General features: G+C 37.8%; 1 protein-coding gene across 16 annotated transcripts in view; it reads left to right on the top strand.

The window, feature by feature from the left end:
• The first annotated feature begins 6 nt into the window (after window positions 1-6).
• Window positions 7-23298, top strand: part of LOC108769074 (collagen alpha chain CG42342) — a 179961-nt gene continuing 156669 nt past the window's right edge. For all 16 annotated transcript variants that reach the window (XM_018519848.1, XM_018519852.1, XM_018519851.1 and 13 more), the window contains exon 1: window positions 7-1295. In XM_018519848.1, the coding sequence (XP_018375350.1) occupies window positions 902-1295 (394 nt within the window). In that variant the 5' untranslated portion in view covers window positions 7-901. The remainder of the gene's footprint in view (window positions 1296-23298) is intronic.

Below are 23298 nucleotides of genomic sequence, written 5' to 3'. Positions count from 1 at the left end.
CACGCGCGAAGCGACGTTCGCCGACGTATCGTCCTCTGTCTCTCCTTTCTATCTCTTTCTCGTCTTTTTATCACTGCCGTAAATCTTGTTCTTTCGTTGACCAGCGGCGACGATCGCCACGAAGTTTGCCGCCGTCGGCAGACGGTGCGCGTTCGTTTCTCTCGTCCGTTCGACCGTCCCGTTCGCGTCGGCGAAGGAAAGAGGAAGGCGACAGGAAGTCGTAAGGGTTAGAGGGAGAATAACGGAGCAGTGGCACGAGACGACGATCGACGCCGTCGCCGCCCCCGCTGTTATCGTCCGATGTGTGAAAAGTGCGCGAGTCCGCGAGAACGCGACGCCGACACAGTATCGATAGCGTAACGTGCTGAACGTTGCCGCGGAGGAAGTTTCACGCGCGGCAGCTTCATACCGAACGGGGAACGCGCGCTCGCGCGTGTTCCGATCGTCGTCGTTCCGCACACATACCGCGTCACAATTAAGACCGCGGTATCGAAATCGGAGGTAATCGCGCACGCGGAGTGGTGAGAGTCGATCGCAGAAATCAAGCGTCGATCGAAATTAAACGTCATCGAAGCGAGATCGGGCGGGCGATAACGGGGCGAGCGATCGGAGCGGCGAAGATGCATTCCAGATGGACGATGACGCCGCGACGTCTGTATTGTCTGTAACGGTCGCCGCCGTCGGTTAGGTAAGAAAACGTCGTCGTATTTATTATTTAATCGTCCCTCCACGCGAAAGTCCGCCGCCGCGATCCGCGCGCGACGGTGTATCGACGTGAATCGCGCGGGTTATGACGCGCCGCGCCGCTTAGGGACGCTCGACAAGCGCTCGTAACCGGAGCCCCGGGTAGCCGCGAGTGCGTGCGTGCGTGCGTGCGTGCGCGACAACGTCAGCGACAGCGATGGAGAACGACCCGGCGGCCAAGTCCTGGCCGTCGGGCCCGGGGACGGGCAAGGGATCGTCGCCGTCCTGCCTGGAGGCGTCGATGCCGCGGAAGTTCCGCGACGGGGACCTCCGTGCGGGGACCGCGGGCCTCAATTGGGCGCTGTGCGCCCTCTGCCTTGCCAGCTTCGCCGTGTCCGGCGTGCTCTTCTACCGCGAGCTCGGCTTGGAGTCCAGGATCGCGAGTCTGGAGGCACGCTGCATGCGCGTCCAGGATCCCTCGTCGCCGGTGGAAGCCCTGGTGCAGAGGCTCAAGGCGGAGATGCAGGAGCAACTGCGGCAGACGCAACGGCTCGATTCCACCGCGGTCTTCAGGCCCAAACGCGACATCTCCGAGTGTAATTGTCCTCCAGGTAAATTCGTCTTATTTGAAAACAACGTTGCTCCTCTCTCTCTTCTTCGTAAATTGATGCTTTACTGACTGAACGGCTTTAATGTATTTTATTACAACGTTTGCATCTCGTGAAATATTGTTTAATTGTTGATGATAATTGGCGTAATTATGGATGCTTTTACGTCGAATCTCGATATTACGAATTGTTGCAGCACTGCGTAATCACTCCGGGAAAAAGGCATAATGATAGTAAAAACCAGGGTAAGGTGGTATAATTTCGAATATTGTACGATTCTGAACGAAATAAGATTTAAATCTAATTTTCGAGGTTTAAAATTTGTTTTTTTTTTGTTTTGTGGGGAATTTCCTTTAGTATATTCTTCACATAATGGAAATCAAGGTTGCCAATCTTGAACCTCAAATTTGGATTCAAATATTTTGTTCAGAATTGTAGCATGCTCGAAATTATACCATGTTACCCTAAAAGTGACAACTGTACAAGTTTTATATGTAGAATTAAATGTACACACACACATAGTTGAATAAACTGTTGCATTCCAACTATAAAATAGTTTATTCAACTATATATTGTATATTAATTCTTATAATATACATGATTGGATTATTTATTATGATCCTGTGCATTTCTTTTTTTTGAAACACTTTGAAGATGTTAAAATATTTGTAAAAAATAATTATAAATAAGTATAAATTAATTTATAAGTAATTACAATCATTTATAATTAATTTTTAAATGATTTATAAAATACTTTAAACATGTTAAAATACATGTAAGAATCACTTAATAATTTTTGTATGTTTATGAAAATGATAAAAATCACTGTGTATATTAAGTTGTCACATTTATAGTTTCACTATCACTATAGTTTTTTTTTATAAGTGGAAAATTACATAATTAGCATAATTACGGATGCTTTTATAATAATATTGTTTCAGTTACTACGTAATATAATATAAAAATTATTATATATTAACACACGAGGATACGAGAAATGGATAAACTTAACATTTTACACACACATCTTTGTAGATTTGTTTTATTTCTTAAAAATTACAAATCATATTTCTTTGAATTGTCACAATATGAGTTACATATTGTAAATATGTAACTTCAAAATCATAGGCTATTTTCTAATAAAATTAATTAACGGCGTCTAAAATTTCACGTACTATTCCATCAAAAATAATTAAAAGATAATCAATTTCAAGGCACATATTTACTAGAAATGTGGAATTTTTAAATAGTGCTATTTTTCACGAAAATGAATATCCGATATGCCGAGCGATATGCGATCCGAACTCGAAATATCGCAGTAAATTATCATAATTTCTTCATTCAATGACACATGAAAAAACGTTTAATATTATACGAATTGACATCTCAGTAAAGTGCTAATCGAAGGATTTACAGCAACTCCTAATTGCGGAAGTAATCCACAAAACAAACTCCGTGTTTGTTTCCGGCGAATCCAATTATGTCGGAAAGAATTCTTGTTTCCAATGTATCGCAGATCTTACAAATGTTTGTGTAGAATAAAGAATTTTTGCAATCATTATAAATCGGTTTTCTAGCAAACCCTTCAAAAAAGGTACCTTGTGTAAGCTCTCGGTTCATTGAAGCGAGCGAAGAAAAGTGTAATCAGGACTTGTAAATGTTACGCTTTCTTCAAGTCACATGATACTATATCCGATCTCTTCATTATACTAACAAAAATACAACCGTACTTTTTTACGGTTAACGAATTAAGATTTACGAGACTCTTTAGATTAGGTACGCTCGCATCTTCTTATCTTCTTTGATTCCAATGAGAAAAAAGTTTTAAAGAGTCAGCAAATTACATATTGCGTGTTCTAAATCAAGTTGGAATACGGGGAAAGGGTACTTTGTTATCAAATTGTGCTGCGAACACTGAAATTAGCTGACTGTAGAAAAAAAAGTACTCCAACCTTTTGATATTGTATATCGTGCATTTACATTTTTATTACTACGGTAGACTCGTAATTCCATTTTGCCCACTCGACGTCGCGTCTGATATCGTTTTGCGAAAAGCGCGTTGCGCTGCTTTTCTATCGTGTCTTCTGTTTGAAACTCTATTCTAACCAAACGATTCTCTCTACAAACACTCGCTTTACGCTCCACGGCTTGCTTGCCGCGACTTCACTCCCGACTCTTATTCATGACAGAACAAAGTAGCAAAAGGGCAAAACGCAAAAGCCGCAATGTTGGAAGAACCCGCGAACGGAGTCACCTACCTCGCGACCTACGAAACGTGCGAACGTAATAATAAAAATGAGGAAGAAAATTCACGAGAAAAATCACGGTGGTTTCTGTCGTTTCTGGATCTCATCTCATACAGCATAGATCTTCAAGAGATTGTACTAAGAAAGTTCAGATGTTCTACGTTCTCGGAACGTTCCTATACTAGAAAAAGAGTAGTCGCAAATTGGATTAATTGCAATTTTGCTTGAAAGTGGACAAATCAGAATTTTCTAGTTGAATCTATTATAATTCTAATTGAAATTACTAGAATTCTGATATGATTAGACTCTTCTGGTTTGTTTATTTTCAGAAAGAATACTTTCGCGTTTTCGCGATCATTCTAGTATCATTTTATTTCTACATTTTCTTATACGTTTTTCTTTATGAAATCGGAAATTATAATAATGGCACTTAAAAAAAAATTGGTACGTTGAAATAAAGAATAAAATCCTTTTATTCACATCGTTACGAAAATCGCTGTCGGTTATATGCTTCAATCATTTAAAAACTAATTCAGAGTTGGATTAACAATTGAATGATTGAAGCATAACCGACATAGGTTAGATATTAAAGGAACAATGGTAATCGATATTAAAGGAACAATAGTAATCTAATCCCATGAATTAAATAATATTCTGTTTTTAACTTCCACCTATGTCGAAATGTAAATCATTTCTATGGTTATAGTTTCTATGGTTATAGTTTCAAAGTAGACATGGTTCATATTATGCACTTGTAAATAACAAACTAAATTTAAATCAAATTTAATACATTTTTTTTAGTTAAATTATTTTCCATTGTTTTAGTTAAATTAACGACATATTAGGTGCATAGGAATAATAGTTTTGACCTGTAGATATTAAAAATAACTCAAATTGGTTATAATTTGATATTACAAATTTAACAGTGTAATTGACAGTAATTTCGTAACGAATTTTTATAACTTTATTTCAATATACTAATTTTTCCTTGAGTGTAGCGTTATTATAATGATAATTTTCGGTTTCCACACAGAAAGATACATAAAAATGTACCAACCAAACGAACGGTCGCAAAAAAGTTATCCTCCCTTCTTTTCTCAGAGCAGGACATCCCTAAAATTTGCTGTTCGGAATACGACGTTTTCAGATTAAGTATCTACGTCATTCCAGTCGAATGTCGAGCAAATGTCATGGTGCACTTTGAAAAGAGTACGAAGGCGCTCCTTCTCGCGTTCTTGTCTGATTCGTCGACATTCCATCTGCGTGAGCCAAATGATCATGACTGCACATGATCGTCGATCGTCGTCAATCGGCTAATAAATAGAAGAAAGGAAGAAAGAAAGAAAGAGACTGTCCGCGTGTTGACTCGGTGAAATCCAGGCTTTGTGCGCGAGGCTCCTTCCTGTCATTAAGACAGATGCGCGATTGCTTCATTGCAGCTTTCATCAAGTCGCACTCGCCGAGGCTCCGACAATAACTGTTGCGATAATCGTGCTATGTACCCGTGTCATGATAACTTCACATATGCATCATCGGTTAAACGTGAGGTATCAACGGTACGTACCGTTAGGGAGGGGCGATGTAAAAATTGTACTACAAATATATATATATATATATCTACGTATTTATTTATTTTGTTTTATATTCTCCAACTATTTATTTCATTATACAATAAATACTCGCGTTTCAGAGCAATCTGCGTGTTTATATATGCCGTTACGGCCGTTACAGGTATTTGATGGTAACGAATTAATGCGTGTGTGTATAAATATTGATATAAAAATATTTTACGTATAAAAATATTTTTATATTAAATAGAACAGAGTAGACTTTTATCAATGTTACTGTATGATTTTCGCGAGATCGCGAAATACCGTTTAACTGGTATATACTGTGAAATTTTACGCGGAGAAGAAAACCTCCTTCTCTCAATCGAGCGGCTGCTTTACAACGAGAAAGCAACTCCTAGGAACGAGGAAAATCCTTGTGTTTTAGAACCGAAACTTGCAACCGCCGTGAAACCATCGAATTCGCGGGAAGGAGAATTTACGACCAATAAGTGCAACTTCAGCCCTTCGCGGCTTGCGGCAAGTTTATGTAGAGCAAATGATGTAGTTACGAGCATCATTAAGAGTCATTTTACGATAGCGATGCAATTTATTCTCTCTCTCTCTCTCTCTCTCTCTCTCTCTCTCTCTCTCTGTCTTTCCGCGAAATTGTCGATTTTCAAAGCGTACAAACTGCAAGAGTATCGACCACCTTTTCCTTCCCCGGTCCTTTTGCACAACCGCGCACGAAAAAGCATCCACGGAGTAGGTAGCTCGCTAATTGCAATAATTACTCCATTGTCGGACGCCGCTCTCCGAGTCCGAGGTAGGAACTATTTTCCGGCGAAGTACGGCTGGGACGGAAACGGAAGCGCGTATACGGTGAGAGGGAGGAGAAGTGGAACTGCCGGCCGGATTAATTCCGCGCTCCGTTTCTGCTCGCAGTCCACTCGCCGCTATCTCGTGTCTGACTCTTCTCTTCTTTATTTTTCTCCTTTTTTTTTCCTTATTCCGTTGGTAGCCGTACCTTTCTCTTATCGCGCGTCCACGGCACGACGAGCAACAAAAGGGGAGAGAGAGAGAGAGAGAGAGAGAGAGAGAGAGAACCGAACTCACAATTCTCGTTGACTCTCCTCGCGACGGCGTCCCAAAATTGAGACATGCGAGCTGACGCACCAGCATCATAAATCTTTGCCTTCTCCCTCGTAGCTAGCGAAGGGTGTCCGTATCTATCGCATCCCTCGCATCATTCCTCCCCTTTCGGCTCTGTCTACGTGTAGAACTCGCCGTGTGGAACTGAAGGCGTGGAGACGCCCTAATATCTGATGCGCGAGGCGACCGGGATCGCCGAACTTCGACGCATGAAGTTGGGAATGTAAAATTTCTTCGAAACGAGAGGATCTATTTACATTTTACTCGTGTAAAATGCAGGAAATGTCGACTCCCGTCGAGAGAGATACCTGAGAAAACGCGAAACATTTTGCTATCGGAAATCTCCTTCGCCCGCGTAAAATGTAATTTGGATCGCATAAAATATCTGCCATGCGTGAGGTATTCCCTGGAAATTTTATGTTGTGAAAATTTTATACCGTGTTCTACGATATTACTGGAATAACGTGATTGGAAACAGAATGTGACGAGTTAACAAGTACTGTTAACTATAAAGGTATAATGTATCAGTTAGTGGACAGTTAGTGAACGTGACCCAATTGGACAAAATGACAAATTATATATGACTCTAATAAATTCGTTGTTTATACAAAAGCTTAATAATAAATTTGTTTATCATCGTGCATATATCATTAAAAGCTTAACTAAATTACAATTTTTGCCATTCTGTCCAATAATTGGGTCATGTCCACTAAAGGTACACACAAAAGGTATCATTCCATTGTTAAAAAAAAATGATTACTCAATTTACTTTCTTCCTTTTAAATACTTAACGGTTATCTTTAATAAAGAATATTTTCTTGATAATAATTTTAAAATATACTTATTACAAATTTTAGAAAAACTTATTATTACGTACTCTCTAAACAAAATTTATTTTCTTTTGAAGAATATTATTATATAAACTCTCTCTGATCGAAAAAAAATGACTTTAATGACAAGCAAATCAAATTGGTTTGAATCTAATAATAATCTTGATTGATGTATTAAATTTACTAGGATTCAAAATATATCTTGAATAAATTTGACGCTTTATGATGAACTTGTAATAGATTTGCGGATATATGAACTTTTCAAATATATTTGAAACAAGTAGATAATTATATGTAGTACCAAATAATAATAATGTAATCTTCTTACAGACTCTCCCAAATTCAACAACAAAAAACTCCAAAACCAGAGCGAATGAGAGTCAGCGTGGTAATTAATACGCAATCTTGATTCTTCAATTCAAATTAGAATCTTTATTCCAACAATAGTACGTTTCAGTTCACTTTGGAACCATCTTCAGCAAACAACATGCGTTTTTAATTTGATACTTTTTAGTGAATATTAATTGTATTTATTTGATCCAATGTTGAGACGAATTCCTTCTATGTCTTGGGATTATAACATCAAATCTGCTAATCTGATGGTGATTTTTCTTTGACATGAAGGGATTGATATTTTTAATTTGTTTGCTGAAGATGGTTCCAAAGTGAACTGAAATGTACTATTGTTGGAATAAAGGTTCTAATTTGAATTGAAGAATTAAGATTGCGTATTAATTACCACGCTGACTCTCATTCGACCTGGTTTTGGAGTTTTTTGTTGTTGTATGTGTAGTACCTATTTTTCTGTGTGTACATTAACGTTGTCCTAAACTCTTTCAATTTTAATGTAACAAAAGTAATTGCTGGTAAAGTACGAGCTCTCTCGCGATCGACCTTTTTCGGAAGACACTTATCGCCGTTTCCACTCGGCGTTGTTACCCACTTACGTACCGTACCATCGCGGGGCAAACGCGGTAATGCGATTGACCGTGTGACAAACGATGCGTGGTTGGACCATCGTGATCGAACCGTCAGGACGAATAGGAAGTAAGGTGGAAGAGAAAAGACGAATCCCTCTCCTTGAAAAGAGCACACATCGGTATAAGAAACGACGTTGGTTCCGAACGACGCCGCATACTTCTCGTTATATCCGGGCGTTTTTCCACGCCTCGGGGAAATCGATGGGCGTCCGAGGACTTTTCATCTCTCTCTCTCTCTCTCTCTCACTCTCTGCCCCCCGCAACGACGGTACGCGATCGGGAGATCTGCCGTTAATTCGCTCCATTTGAAATCGAATCGAAAGCTATTCCGCAGATAGATTACCTTCGTATGCAGCCCATACGCTCGAAAGAATGTTGAATAGAGAGGAATAGAATCGTCAGAGCGAACACGCCGCGCTTTGTCCCGCTCGATGCGGGAATGGAGTGATCATGTTGCATCCCGGGAATTTTGATTTCTATATTCTCATTACAGAAGAATACCCGTTACATTGAAATCACGAAAGATTTTTCCATTATGATCAAATGCGGCGATTATTGGGCATTGCTCTGCAAATGGAAGTGAAAGGCAAAATTTGCGTGGGTGCAATAATCTTCCTCTGGGAGCTAGGCAAGAAGTTTCATCCTATATATGATATAGTATCGAGAAATAACGTATCGTAATCGGCGAATTGAAGAACTACGTCTTTCTATTTCATATAACTTTTTAATGTTTGATATCAAACATCCCGGTTGAATTTCACGAACGTGAAGTAATTCACTTATAAATTTATTTAATCGAAGGAAATGGGAGAAAGAAATTCTGAGAACGTTCACATCGAAATGATTAAACTTAAGTCGCTAATATAACGGAAAAATGATCTATATCTTATTAATACAGCCATCACTCATCTCTTAATTTACCCTGTAATAACTTCAGTCAAGATGCTCGTTCCCCAGAATCCGGTAAATGCAATATTTGCAAGGGAAAAATCGATATACCTCGAATATCGGAATTTCCCTTAACATATATGTTACATAATCGATGCACGATGTCGTACGTCGCTCGACGTGTCACGGGTGAAGTGGAGCGAGGAGATCTACGGGATTGCACATGGAAAGATCAAGGTCGATTAGCCGATCGCTCGTTCTCGGATGTCCCGAGAAATTGATGGTCGCTCGCAAACTACATCGATGAAACGCCTACTCCGGTTCATGCCGCGGTCCATGCATGCGCTTCCAATCTCCTTCCCCCCCCCCTCTCTCTCTCTCTCTTTCTCTTTCTCTCTATCCACTTTCAGCCAAATTGCTATCTATCTCGGTAGATCAACGGGAAGGAGGAGAATGATGCATTGTCTCGGCTGTGTACAGGTAGCATGCACCAGCCAGCCACCAGGAATATGGACGTCTTCCTGTAGCTTACCCTAATAGAAATTAAACTTGCAGTATCTCGCTGACCGGAGATCTTCGAACCGTTTATCATAGAAAACGCGACGTAGAGTTATGTTTCCTTCAGGAAGGAGGAGGCGAAGCGCGAGTTAACTCCACCATTGTATCTTAGGAGGAATATAAGGCAATGCGAAGTCGTATACATTCGTTCGTTGAGTAAATAAAACAAATGTCCGGCATATAATTACGTAAAAAGGGTGTGGTATTACAATGACAAACGATGGGATTCGCGCCAACTTCTACCGGTCGGTATAAATTATTATCCTTCGATGAAGTTGAAGTCGATTTTTCCTCGACGAGAGAATGCCGAGACAATTTATAGTTCTTTGAGTTAAAGGCGATCGGCGATTTAAACTTCTTTCGGGAAAGAAGAATAGGCGGCGCAAACTCATTCTTCGGTTACATTAAAGCTGAACTTTACTTCAGCGGAATCTTAATTTGCGGCTTAATTAGAAAGACTTCTTACGTTGTAAACTCGTTAAATCAAATTTCCGTTAGGAAAATTCCATTCTAAATTGTTTCGTAAATTCTGTAGAGGCAAGGAATGGGGATGAAAATGACCGAAAACGAATTAGAAACTTTGAAAAAACTTATTAAAAAAACAATGCTCTTTCTCGGCCTCTGAAAGTTTTTTATTTGGATATATTTTTTTGGAGCATTTGACACTGTATTATTGTACCAAAATATAATTTTAACCTTCATACAAAAGATTTCTGTGAAAAGATAGCTGTAAAAGTTAAAATGTAGTACAATAACACCAAGTTTTTTATTTGGATATATTTTTTTGGAACATTTGACGCTGTATTATTGTACCAAAATATAATTTTAACCTTCATACAAAAGATTTCTGTGAAAAGATAGTTGTAAAAGTTAAAATGTAGTACAATAACACCAAGTGGCAGTAGTCATGAATATAGTCACATCTTCATAATTATTCGGATAATATTTTATACTATACACTGTAATTTTAAAAGTTAAGTAAGTATTTCATACTTGTTAGTGTAAACAGTACTTTAAAGGCGCCTCCAGTCAATATGGCCAACGTTTGATAACATTAGCAAATATATATGTATACCATACATAATTATTCGTATTGAATGTAGGCCAATATTTAGCGAATATGTGCAAAGTTGGCATATACATTGGCTATATCGTCTGTAGGCGCCTTTAGTATAGTTGACGCTGCTTTTGTTGTATATTTGTTATAATTGTATATATTCTAAAATGTAAATTAGTCAAACAACGTTTATCAAACTATCTTCAACTATTGAATCGATATTATATTAAGATGGTTGCCCTTTCCTAAAATTAAAAGTTAGAATATGTACAATTGCAATCAATATACACAACAAAACAGTGTCAATTGCGCTAATTAACAACAATACGGGCTACACACTGCTTGTTTAGCTTTTAAAATTGGAGTAAAATATAAAACATTTATCTTTCAAATAATTATAAGTGACTATTACCGGTAAAGAATATCAACTCATTAGACACCGTAAGGATGTTTCTGTTTTAATTTGAAAGACGAAAATATTAAATGTCAAAATGACGTAGATATATAAAACATTTTAGCAATGAATATCAAGAAAAATGAATTCTATATCTTTTTCTATTTATTTAACACGAACTCTATATATTTTTCATGAGTTTTATATCATTTTGATTAAAAACTCATTTAAGAAATCTATTTTTTACTTGATACTCTTCTTTGGAGTAAAACACTTGTTTTTCTTCATCTCTAATCGATGGTTACGCGACATTTTGTATTTTACAAAAATATGTTGTAATATGAAGCGTACGAATCAGACGACGGCGGACGAATCTTTTGTCGAAGTGGATATAAGTTGGATACCATTCTGTGTATCAAAAGAACATGTTCTCGTCCCATATACCGAGGAATAGACGCGCGTGATCGAACGTGTTGGTACCGCATGTGGATCGTTGTCGTATTGGTAAAGAAATCGAAATCAAGAGGCGGGATTGTCCGGAATCGACTTTTGAAATAAAAAAACCTACAAGTCCCGACAACTTCTATCGCGAAACGGAGAAGACATTTCCTTCCGTCTGGGTGCCTGGATAAGCGACTCGCTTGTATGTGCCCGCTTGGAGCCAAATTACCAACTACTACACTCCGGAAGTACACTTCGTGTCGCGGGAAGGATGGGGGTGCCATTACTATGTACGTGTACCTACCTGGATAGAGAGAGAATATGGGGGTAGAGTTACGTAATGCGTCCTCACCGGCGAACTTTTAACATGTTATGTTCCGGTAGATAGGGAGTCTATACATGCCGAAATACATGCCGAAAATATTTTACTTTCTCGTGAAATTTCTCAACTGTGTTTATTGAAAATTAGTTTGATAAAAATTTAATTAATTAACGCGTAATTCTATTAATTAACTTAAAATTTGTTTGACATACATTATACATCGCGAAGTTTGTATAATAATTTAATATTGGACGAAATTAAAATTACTTAATAATTATTCGTGATTATATATTTACAGAAATTATGATTTTGCTGAAATATCTAAAAATTTAGCTAGATACAAATCTGAAAATAATTTATGTAGAAAACTCAAGCATAATAAACAGTACTGTAAAAAAAAAATTTTCATGTTCTAGAAATCAGCTTGATCAAAATTATTTCAAAATTATTTCAACAAAATAGTCCTTTTCATGTATATTATTCGCATGATTATGTAATTTTCGAATTTATCCCTTAAACGGAAGACATTTTTCTCAATTTTTCTCTGATATTTATGATGTTACTACACGAGAAAAGGAATTAAAAAAGAAGAAATGATTGTATCGCATTAACTTTTTGCCAGCCAGATCGCGAAGTAGCTTATATCGAGCCCTCGAGTCCTCCTCTGAGTGCTGTGGAGTCCTCCGCTAAGTTTAACGGCTCCTTGATAACCTTTCTTATTTCTCTACACGTACTTCTTGCGGCCCTCTCTTTCCCATCGCGCCCGATAAAGAAATCATTTATTCATTAATTCCTTTTTCATTCGGGGCAAAATATTGCTCGAGGAAGTGTATAGGAGTACAAACGGAGAGCAAGCTTACAATTTATGCATGACTCGATACTAGAACAAACTTCGGAAATTGTGGACTCGTTTCTCGTTGGCGTCTTCCGAAACTCCTGTACAACGCGACTGAATTACCATCACCTTTAATCCGCAACGAGCTCGCGCGACATCGCCTAGGCGGAGGGGTGACACATCGCGGCGAGAGAGCTTCCGCCATACCATCTCAGTCTCGCCTATCGGCGAAACTGCAACAAATTGAATTCCGTGTTCGGTAACGCGAGAGAGAAGCGGTATGTACGTTGGCTCGCGAAAGTTGGCGCGATTTACGATTGGCGCACCACGTGTGTCAGACCCGGGGATGGAAGTTTATGCCGGCGAACCGCTCGCGCGCCATCCGACAAAACTTATTACCGCGCTCGGATCGCGCGCGCACGAGGGAGGCTGCCCTTGTTTCGCGAGAGTTTCCGGCGTATGTCACATTTACCGGCATTTCCGCGTCTTCCTTTTTTCTCTCTCCTCTCTTCCTTTCGTCGAAACGTGCCCGGCGGGAACGCGGTCCGCGTTCGAAGGTCGCGATCGATTCGCGAACCCGGGGCGTGTCTCTCTCTCCGGCGAGCTTTTGCACCTCGATAAATTTGAGTGAGACTTCCGTTAAATATTTGGACAATGAGAGAGAGAAAGAGCTTTCTTTGAAGTCCCGGCTAGAAGGCTCGCGACCTCGAACGTAGACGAGAAGCCCCGAACGTGTGAAATATCGAAATTAAAGATCTCTATTGTGATGGTGGAGACGTGATGGTATAGTGATTCAATCAATTGTTCGAGTTCTTCGAAGATAGTGATTGCCAGTAAATAAAGAAAGATAAAATCAACTGCACACATTTATCGTTTTAGTTTCCGAAGAAACTTTAGATAATAAGATTTTTATTCTCTCCATTTAATTTCTAAATGCACTTTTTATTAACAGGACAGTAGTGTTTCAGTCCTATAGAGATATTTAATATCGAAGACCTAAAATAAGTTACATCCGACGCGACAAAATGAAAGTTAATAGTTCGCGAACAGTCGAGTAATAATTTAACTTAAAGTTCGTCCCCAAAATCTGTAGGAGGAACACACCCACCAACACGGGTCTGTTATCATCAGTATCCTGTAATATTTACATAATTGCCGGGAACTACGTCAGAAACTGATACAGCGGAAAAGAATGTGTTAATTGGACGATAAATATGTCCAAGTGTCCAACATAGTTTTGAAAATATGCTTCTGTTACTGGCGTGTGTACAGATGGATGGGCTTTTACCGAATTAACAGTCCCGATAAATTCCAGAGTGCACGATAAATAACGCTACGGATCGCTCGACGTGACGAGCGAATTCCGGCTGCGGCGGAATTCGTCTCCAAGCGATTGGTACTATCGTTTCTCGTATCGACAACTCCGGTTAACGGACGGCCTCCGATTAACCTGGCCTCGGTTAACTAATGACACCATTGGAAACGAGCTCCCGTTTCTCTCCCCGCTCTTCTCTCTCTCTCTCTCTCTCTCTCTCTCTCTCTCTCTCTCTCTCTCTCTCTTCGTTCCATGGATTCTTGCTTGGGATTTTACGACAGGTCGGCGGGTGCACGGGTCGGCGAAAGAAATAATATACGCGCATCAAGAATTTTATGATTGCAATTAATTTTAATACCGCGTCGCTGAACCTCACGCGCTTACTCTCTCGTTGCACGAGAAGCACGCAGAAGCTTGGTTCGTTTCACTTTGTACAATTATTTCAAACGCGTGATCGTCTATCCTTGTTTTAAACTACGTCGGAACTGTCGTCAAAATGTGTCTGTATAAAATATCGAAACTAGGTCAAAATCGAGACGAGCGAAAAAACTTGTTAATATCTGGTATTACCGGCAGTTCTATTTCCAACAGTTATGGATGCATTGTAAAGTTAGAAAATGCTCATATATATTTTACGTGTTTTGCATACAGCGTTCGTATTAAAATGAACGAGCATATTTTAGGTTATTGTGCTTACGCTTGTTCGAAGCATACGTGTAATAAACATGCGCAATTAGTTATTTCTTATTAATGTGATAAATATCGTGATAAAGGTGCTCTTAAACATATTTATCTTACTTGAGAATACTGAGATTAATAACGTAAAGTGTCGCTTAATTTACGATATAAACGTTATCTGACACCTGATATTTTCAAATTATTTTACGGAATCTATTTTACGTGATCGCAAACTGAAATTCCACTGTATATTGATATAGTATATTTTTCCCTTATTAATCTTACGGATCAGAGACTTGAATTTTTTTAGTTAGATTTACAAGACACATGTCTGTCTGTTTTGGATAATAATTGTTTTCTTTCATCGCAAACTCACGGAACTTTGCAGGGCACACATTCAAACCGCTGATAGAAATGAATTAGATTTCAATGTTGACCGATCGAGAAATCAGAAGTATGTCCTTTTAACTATTCATGCAAACTAAATTCTGACTGATTCAGTTTGCTCTAATACAATCTTCGTAGCGAGAAATTTGTCTGTTAAATCTCCAATACTTTGACTTATCAAAGCAATTATCCGTATGAAGATCACGTTATTATTTAGTTAATCATTTTGAGTAACAGAGGAATTTGTTACTATTAACTTCCTAGGTTACACTGTTAGATATGAAAAAAGCAATGATAATTTAATCTTTTAAGTTAAATAACATTTCGTTATTTTTAACTTCCATGTCACAAAATGTAAACTAATCCATTTCTATGATTAGTTTTAAAGTAAACATCGCTCATAATAATGTATGCAGTAAATAATAAACTAAATATTTGAGTCAAATTTAATACATTTTCTTGATTTAAATTGTTTAATTCCATTTAGTCAAATTAACAACATATTGGTAAGAGCAGTAGCGATCTGTATAGAAATGCACTGAGAGAAATGAGTTTGTTACAGGAACAAAAAAGGGATAACAAATATGATGGGAAAACTGATCGATCAGTTACTATTGCGAATAATTTCTCATTATTCGTTAATGTAACAAATAATACACAATTTACGATACAAATCAAAATGATTAGTATTACTAGCAAATAAAAGTCTATCAAAAAATAGGTTAAATTTTACATAAATTGCTTCTTTACTGATATTGGTTGAAACAGCAGACTAGTATCAATCATAACAATATAATTTGCTGTCATACATCCATAAATTATTTGTTAAAGTAATTGGTGGCTTGTTAAATTAACAAAATCCTTTCTCTCAATGTGATTAAAAATAGTTTAAATTGGGTATAATTTAACATTATGATGAATTTAACAATATGGAGACTGTTTCTAGTTCCACTCGTTAATTATACCTACTACTAGTCAATCATTTTGTATGAAATTCTGTACACTGTTAAATTTGTAGTGTCAAATTTAATCTAATGTGAGTCGCCACTGCTTCTACTAAATATATCGTTATTTTTAACTAAAATGATAATTAAATTTGACACTATAATGTTAAATTGATACTGTATAGTGTCAAATATAACCATTGTTGAGTAGGAGAAGTGGCGATTCACATAAAGTTAATTTGACCCTATAAAATTTAATATAGTTTTATTAAATTGTTCTTTTTTAGTTGTTACTTGGTTGAAACAGTGTCTTCTTGCATATGTATCGTGCATATGTATTCCATCAGCATTACCAGTTTACCACAAGATAAATAGTACTACAAGTTCTAAACCCGTGCGACTACCTAAGCGTGAGATACGTTTTACATAACTAAATGTAAATGATATGCGCATTACTATGTGTGTTCTAACGTAACGTGCCCACATTCTGCATTCATCCAGGGAGCAAATTACGTTTAACCATACGGCTAACGTCACGTCTAACGTTACTTTCCGAATGATTCGCGCGCGGTTCTCCGCACTCGTGTCCTCTCTGTATTTTACGACTTGGCATAAGAATAAAGGTCGCGATAAATGGTAAACTAAAGGTTAACAGACTCCTTTGCTCTCGTAGTTCGACGAGCGAGAACTTCCAATCGTATCGACGACCTCGGTTAACCCGTTCGTCGTTGGTTAATTCTCTCACTATTCTATTCTACCGCTATTGCTCTTTCGGCATAAACCTGGGTTAAATCGGATCCGCACTCGGTCGTACCTCTTCTTCACTGGGTTAGTTTGAGGTCGACCGTCGTTCGTTGGAATGCATTTACTGTGATTCCGTTCGTGCATTACAAAGGTAGAAGCTACTCGCATTTTGACTGCGGAACGAGAAACGCGCGAAGGTTGGAACGCCATGGAAGAAAGCCGCAATGTTATGGAGGTTGGATCGCTAAGGTAAAAAGTTGAGGCACTTCCCCGACCGAATTTTCAAGTCGAATTTCCTCTGCGGAAATTGAATCAGGAACCATCTTTATACATAAAATTTCCGCAACGCTAAACCTCGCTTAAAATTACACTGATTTTCCTTTATCGAAGCTCAATTCGTCAAAATTGTCTGTTCTGTCTTCGTCAATTGTTTCGTCATATCTCCTTGGAATTGAAATTTACTCTTTTTGCTTTCTTCGGAAAAATCGATTACGTTCCCTTTACTAATACCTTAACTTTTACGATTCACCCCCGTGTATCTGAGAACGCGCCTACCGCGAAAGCGAAAGGACGGAAGGGAAGCGAGATGTAGGGGAGAAGAGAAGAACAGAGCCGGGAGGAGAAACACTTCGCTCGGAAGTCGTTGAATTTGCATGAATCGCAGCCGGTCGTTACGTTTCAATGCCCGCTTACCTTCCGCTCGCTTAAATGTCGTTTAATTAGTCGGAACGGCTGAGGGGCCGCGGTATTCGTGTACTCCTTCGGCCGCGAATCGCGAACGCGAATAAGTCCATCTGAGATGCAAGTTGCAAGTTGGCCGCGGGGTAGGAAGTGCGTCTCTAACGACAATAATTATGCGACTGCTCGAGCCAATCGGGCAGAATCAGTAAACGATGCGTGCTAACAAGATCCAACTCGGTTTTTTTTTTGCATCCCTACGAGATAAGAGGAGTGAAACATAATGAACTCGACGATATTTATTGTACGACTTTTATACGATATTATGCGACACACGTGATTTTATGTTGGCTTTTAAAAGTTTAATAGATATTTGGATATTATAAAACGGAAAATATTACATGTAGAATATTTTAAATGTTATACTAATTATAATATGTTAAGATTTTATGCATAATTTTAGACATGTTATATTTTTTATGCGCTATATAATTACATATGTTGTATTTTATATGTTTATGTGTTATATTTTATATGCTTTTTTCAAAGCATATATTAGTTAACATAGATATGCTTAGATTGATTTCGTAAAGTTTTTCTCTCTGAATTTATACGAAGGATTTCAGCAATATAACGGTGACATTTTTATGATTTTTCATTTATTCATAAATAAAATTGAAGCAGAGTTTTTTGCCTTGCGGAGCGAATATATTATAGAGACGATAGTGCTTTGACATTTTCATCAGGTGAAATAATGCTATTTCATATTTTGCACCTCTTTATCATCGAGATATTGTGTATTGGCTAAAATTCTGACACAAACTAGAAACTATATTGATGTATCAATCAATCCATTCGCGAGAAATAGATTTATTTTGCTTTAAAGGCATTAATAATTAATAATACAATTTTGTCGGATTATGCGAGTCTGGGACGCGAATGACGCGAAATAAACGATCTGATAACGAAGCGAAACGAGAATTCGCCGCGATATAAACGATGTTTCGCCAGGATTCGGCAACTCATTTAGTCCGTGAATTTATTCTCTCTGTATGTGTGTGCTTTAAACTCATAGTCGCGAATATGCTTATGCGTGAAATCGAGGGAGAGTAAATCAGTGGAGCGTAAAATAAAAATTTCTGTACGGAAAGAACGATTTTGTTGAGGTATCTATAATATAGCTACACGGAGAAAATTTTATATTAAGTTTTGATACAATTTTAAATTACACTTTACTATGTCTTGTATTTTCGATGGACTCTCACAATATGATTCCGACTTAACTTTTACTATGGCAATACTAATTTTTATCGCATAAATAAAGTAATTATTTTGTTAAGCCATATTCTAACGTGAAAACAGTTAATTTTTACTATGGTACGCAAACCAAATTTGCTAGATATATTTAATTTTGTAATAAAAAATTTTTACTATAAAAGAGTGTAAAAATTACGTTGTATTATTGTTTTTAAAAAAATAACTATGGCATTTAAACTTATAATTTACATGAAGACCGCAGCTACTACTACATTATATTAATTTTAAATATAAAATTTTCTCCGTGTAGATATACAGATTTGCAAAATAACTTTGTTGTACCGTCAAAATAATTTCGTACACTGTTAAATCTGTAGTATCAAATTCGAGATCAAATTTAATCTAATTTAAATCTGCTCCTGCTCAATATTTCGTTATTTTATACTAAAACAATGATTAAATTTAAAACCATATAGCGTCAAATTGACACTATAAATTGTCAAATTTAACCATTGTTTTGAGTAGGAGCAGTCGCGCCTTAAATTATGTTAAATTTGACTACAGTTTTAACAGTGTAAGAATCTTAAGCATATAAGTAATGTTACAAAAAGTTTTGACATTCTATCAACCAGTTTGAGCGTCTTACATAATTATTTTAATGATTCAATGAAATTATTTTTAGATCTGTATCTACACTGAGAGAAATGTTTTGTGTAATGTGACTTACAAAAACTTTCTTACCTTTTAATTAAAAAATTTGTTTATAATCAAAATTTATTCTGTTCTAAAAGTTATTCTGATCAAATTTTGATTAGAACAATCAAATTTTTTAATTTTTAAAAAGTAAGAAAGTTTTTGTAAGTCACATATTATGCGAAACATTTCTCATTGCAACTAAATTTTTAGATTCTTCAGCAAAACCGTTTTTTCCAAGTGATTACAGGGAATTTGTAAATGGAGAGATATAGAGAAATGAGAAAAACATATATAGTTACGAAATCATAACAATGCGACGCATAACAGACGTTACGTTAAAATTCCTTCCGAAGAGTCGATTAGCTTCGAACATAAGGGAGGAATTTTGTCTTCGTGGTTTAATAGGTATTGAGCGAGCATGGAATAATTAGAGATGAATAGTACACGAACTTCCAGAGCACCGTGAATGATCCGCCTATGATGTTTCTCTCTAATCGGACACGACATCGCTGTAAATATCTCACACGAGGTATCCCAGGAGAAATTTCGATTCAGGGAGGTATTATTCGTGGGATATATTAAATGGAGAGATTGAACACACAGATATAGAATCTCTAGTAAAGTCGTGAAAGTTAAAGATTGGATACTAAAAAATCACTTTATGTTATAAAAATAGATGCACCAAACAGCAATAGAAGCTATATAAAAATAGTTTAGTATTACTTCTTTTTTATCGCTACGTTTAGGATACTTCTCTTTTTGGAAATTACAATCTAATGACTGATCTCCCTAATTTATACCTAAATTTGCGCTATTCCTCTTGCATCAAATCGCCATGAATAATAGCGCGTGGGAAAGTGTGGCATGACGGCTTTTCGAAATGCGGTATATGCGTACAGTATATATACAGAGTATATAATGTAAACTGAAATTTAGGCGTCATACCTATAATGGATAACGAGTTAGAGACTAATGCGCAAACCAATTCGCGACGAAAATCAATCCGCCGTTACGAAAGCGCGCAATCAATAAGGTAATGAATCGCGAGCTGCACTTGGTGACACGATAGCCGATGCCCTTTCACGAAAGCGATAATGATGCTCCGATGATATTTGCCGGGTACTCCTGTTAATTGCGACACGATATCGATCGCGTCTAAAATACAACCACTGTGCCCTAGAATTGCCGCCACTTTGTAAATTTTCTAAATTTAATCTGGAATCTTTTTTTTTTTAAAGAAATCCAGATATCGATGTCATATTGTAGCTAATCGAAACAGGAAAGCTCGGGATAGTTAAGCATGTGAAAATTGATGTAATAAAACTCTCCTTTATTTTCAAAAAAAATCTTGTTTAAAAATAATTTGAGTATAATTTTAATATAAGAGGCTTAGCTTTAATTATTTTATTAGAAAATAAAAAAGAATTATCTTTCATCTTTCGTTGGGTAAAGATTTGTTTTAACTCTTCAATGCATAATTTTTCACCTTTTCATTACTGTGTTTTATAAAGTTCTTGCTAAAAATATAAAAGTGAAAAGTTAAGTCGAGATAAAGTTTGTGCAAAACAGTTTTTTTGTTGTTCAAAGGGTGGAAGTTTAAAGTAACAAAATTGGCACAAAAATATAAAAATTTTTACCGTTTTTAATTCGAAATTGCTGCTCGGATATATATTAATAGAAGATATATATTAATAAAAGAAATAAATTGATCAAAGTATTGACGCGTGAACGAAAGAGCGATAATTTTTGCGCACTCAGTAGATAGTATGCAATGTATACGCAATGTACCGACACGTTTGCGGCTTATAAAATAGCAGAATGCGTGGAAATTGTCGCGTATATATGCAAGTCAAATCAGAATTTAACCAGTGCGGTCGCTTCTATGCGCGCCGTTTGTCGTTAATTCTGGCGCTGCAATTAGCTCGTTTATGACAGCCGCACGTGAAAGCGAGGCGTAATCGTTCGAGTTATACTCGTGGCTTGCGTACTGCCTCGGTTGCAGTGAATGCGTCGTCACTGTCAATTGGGATCTTCCTGACCTTACTGAAGTCAATGCAACTGTTTAAAGTTTAAACGATGGCGTAATATACAGTATCCCGTCAGCGGATGTTCTTTCATCTTCTTTGAATCCAATTTGAGAGTCGGATTATTTGTAGAGAGAGAGAGTAGGCTTTGCTTTGCGGAAATGTTCTGTATTAAAGCACTTGAGCTTTTATGGAAGTAACAAAAGTAACTTCGCGATTCGAATTAATCGAAAAGCAATCTTTTATTCCCGATAACGCCACTGTAATTCGAAACGTTCCATATGATCTCTCCCTACCGCTCCAAAACAATCGTTATTCTTCCGTGTTCCGGGAAATGTGCGATTCAGCATTGAAACCCGGGGATCGGTTCTCGATTTCGCGACGACGAATCCGAAAGCTCAGCGAATTTCAGCGGCGCGAATTATTATCGGAGTCGGTGAGACAAATGTTTCCTTCGGGCCGCGTTTCCTCGGTCGGGTGGTATCTAGACAGGCTATCTTTCCACTGTCTCGGGTAACACAACCCCGAAGGCATAACAGTTTCCTCGGTGTGATAACGACGAGACGAGACGAGACGAGACGAGTCGAGTCGAGAGGAGAGGAGAGGAGAGGAGAGGAGACGAGGAGCGGATCCCGAGGAATACACACGATGTTACGGCCGTTGACAGGACCTAGCGTGCAATAGACCGTCCATGCAATCGCGCACTATTCATCGATCATCAGGGACGGCGGATCGTTTCTATGGCTACGCCGCAATCGATCGATCGGCCGTTCGACGCTATTATATGCACGCCGCGAATCCGTTTCTGTGTTCTGCGCGCCGCAACTGTATCTTGGAATTCATTGGCGAGATGGTACGCTGTCTTGAACGGTATTTAGTACACAGTGGAATACAGGTGCAAAATATTGGGAGCGCGGAATGCAATCTCGAGGAGGAATAATATCTGAATGACGACGTTTCTGGACAATGCATACGGTTTTGCTCATCGTTCCTCATACTTGATGGAAATCAGGGTGATTCTAAATGAGAGTTTACTTGGGAACTCGGCGTTCAATTAATTTCTCTTGAGAACATTTTATTGATGTTATCTTTATTTTATTGATGTAATCTTCTTAATACGTGAAATTAAATGTAATTAATAATCATTATAAAAATTATGTTGGAATGAAATTCGAAATTAAAAGATTTTATCGCTCGAAAGCTTCTATTATATTAACGATCGATGTATTTTTATACTTTCTAAATTGGTTAAGATATTCATACACATGAAGAAAGGCGTAATAACTCTGAAACACTTTGCATATCGCGTACATGTATAACTTACGTGTCTGATAAAATATGTGGGGTAATACTTTAAAATAGCGAGTAGTCTCTCGCGTTATATAAATCGTATTTTAGAGAGAATACTTGACTCTTGTATGCAATGTACAATAATATGTAGCACACGTAATTGGAAATTAAGCGAGACACAGCTGCATGGTTGTTACAAGTGTTTACCGATGCACATACCGCAAAACTCCACGAAGAGCGAAATAATATGTCTCATTGTACTCGATCGCGTGGAAAGGCAGGGTTCGATCGATGCCCGATGGCGGCTCTCGAGAGCTATTATGATAATTCGAGATCTCAAATAGCGGTTAGATAGACATCTCAGCGAGGTGTAATCAATTAATTTGCGTACCGCAAAGAGTCGTTGAAAGCAAATAACGTGTCGCGCCGCCGCATTTCATCATAGCTTCACGCAAAACCGTGATTTGGTTCGCGGCCGTTTCTCGCGTGACTCGGTTCAGCGCCAAGTATCTTTCTACGCGAACGCTAACATCGTGTAATTTGAAACTTTAACTTGCAATTTACCGATAAGCGTCACGAGTGCCAGGCTCAATTAATTTGCATATTGCAAAAATCAACTCGACCAACGTAACAAGCCGGTTCGTTCGATCGTAGTTTGTGCCTGATTTGTTGGCAACGTAAAATTTGCGGATCGCACGAGCTCCCAGGGTCGAAAGGATAAGTCTAATTAATTCGTACTAATT

Source organism: Trachymyrmex cornetzi, unplaced genomic scaffold (assembly GCF_001594075.2).
Source record: "Trachymyrmex cornetzi isolate Tcor2-1 unplaced genomic scaffold, Tcor1.1 scaffold85, whole genome shotgun sequence".
Lineage (NCBI taxonomy): Eukaryota > Metazoa > Arthropoda > Insecta > Hymenoptera > Formicidae > Trachymyrmex > Trachymyrmex cornetzi.
This window is presented reverse-complemented; position numbering and strand designations above follow the sequence as displayed.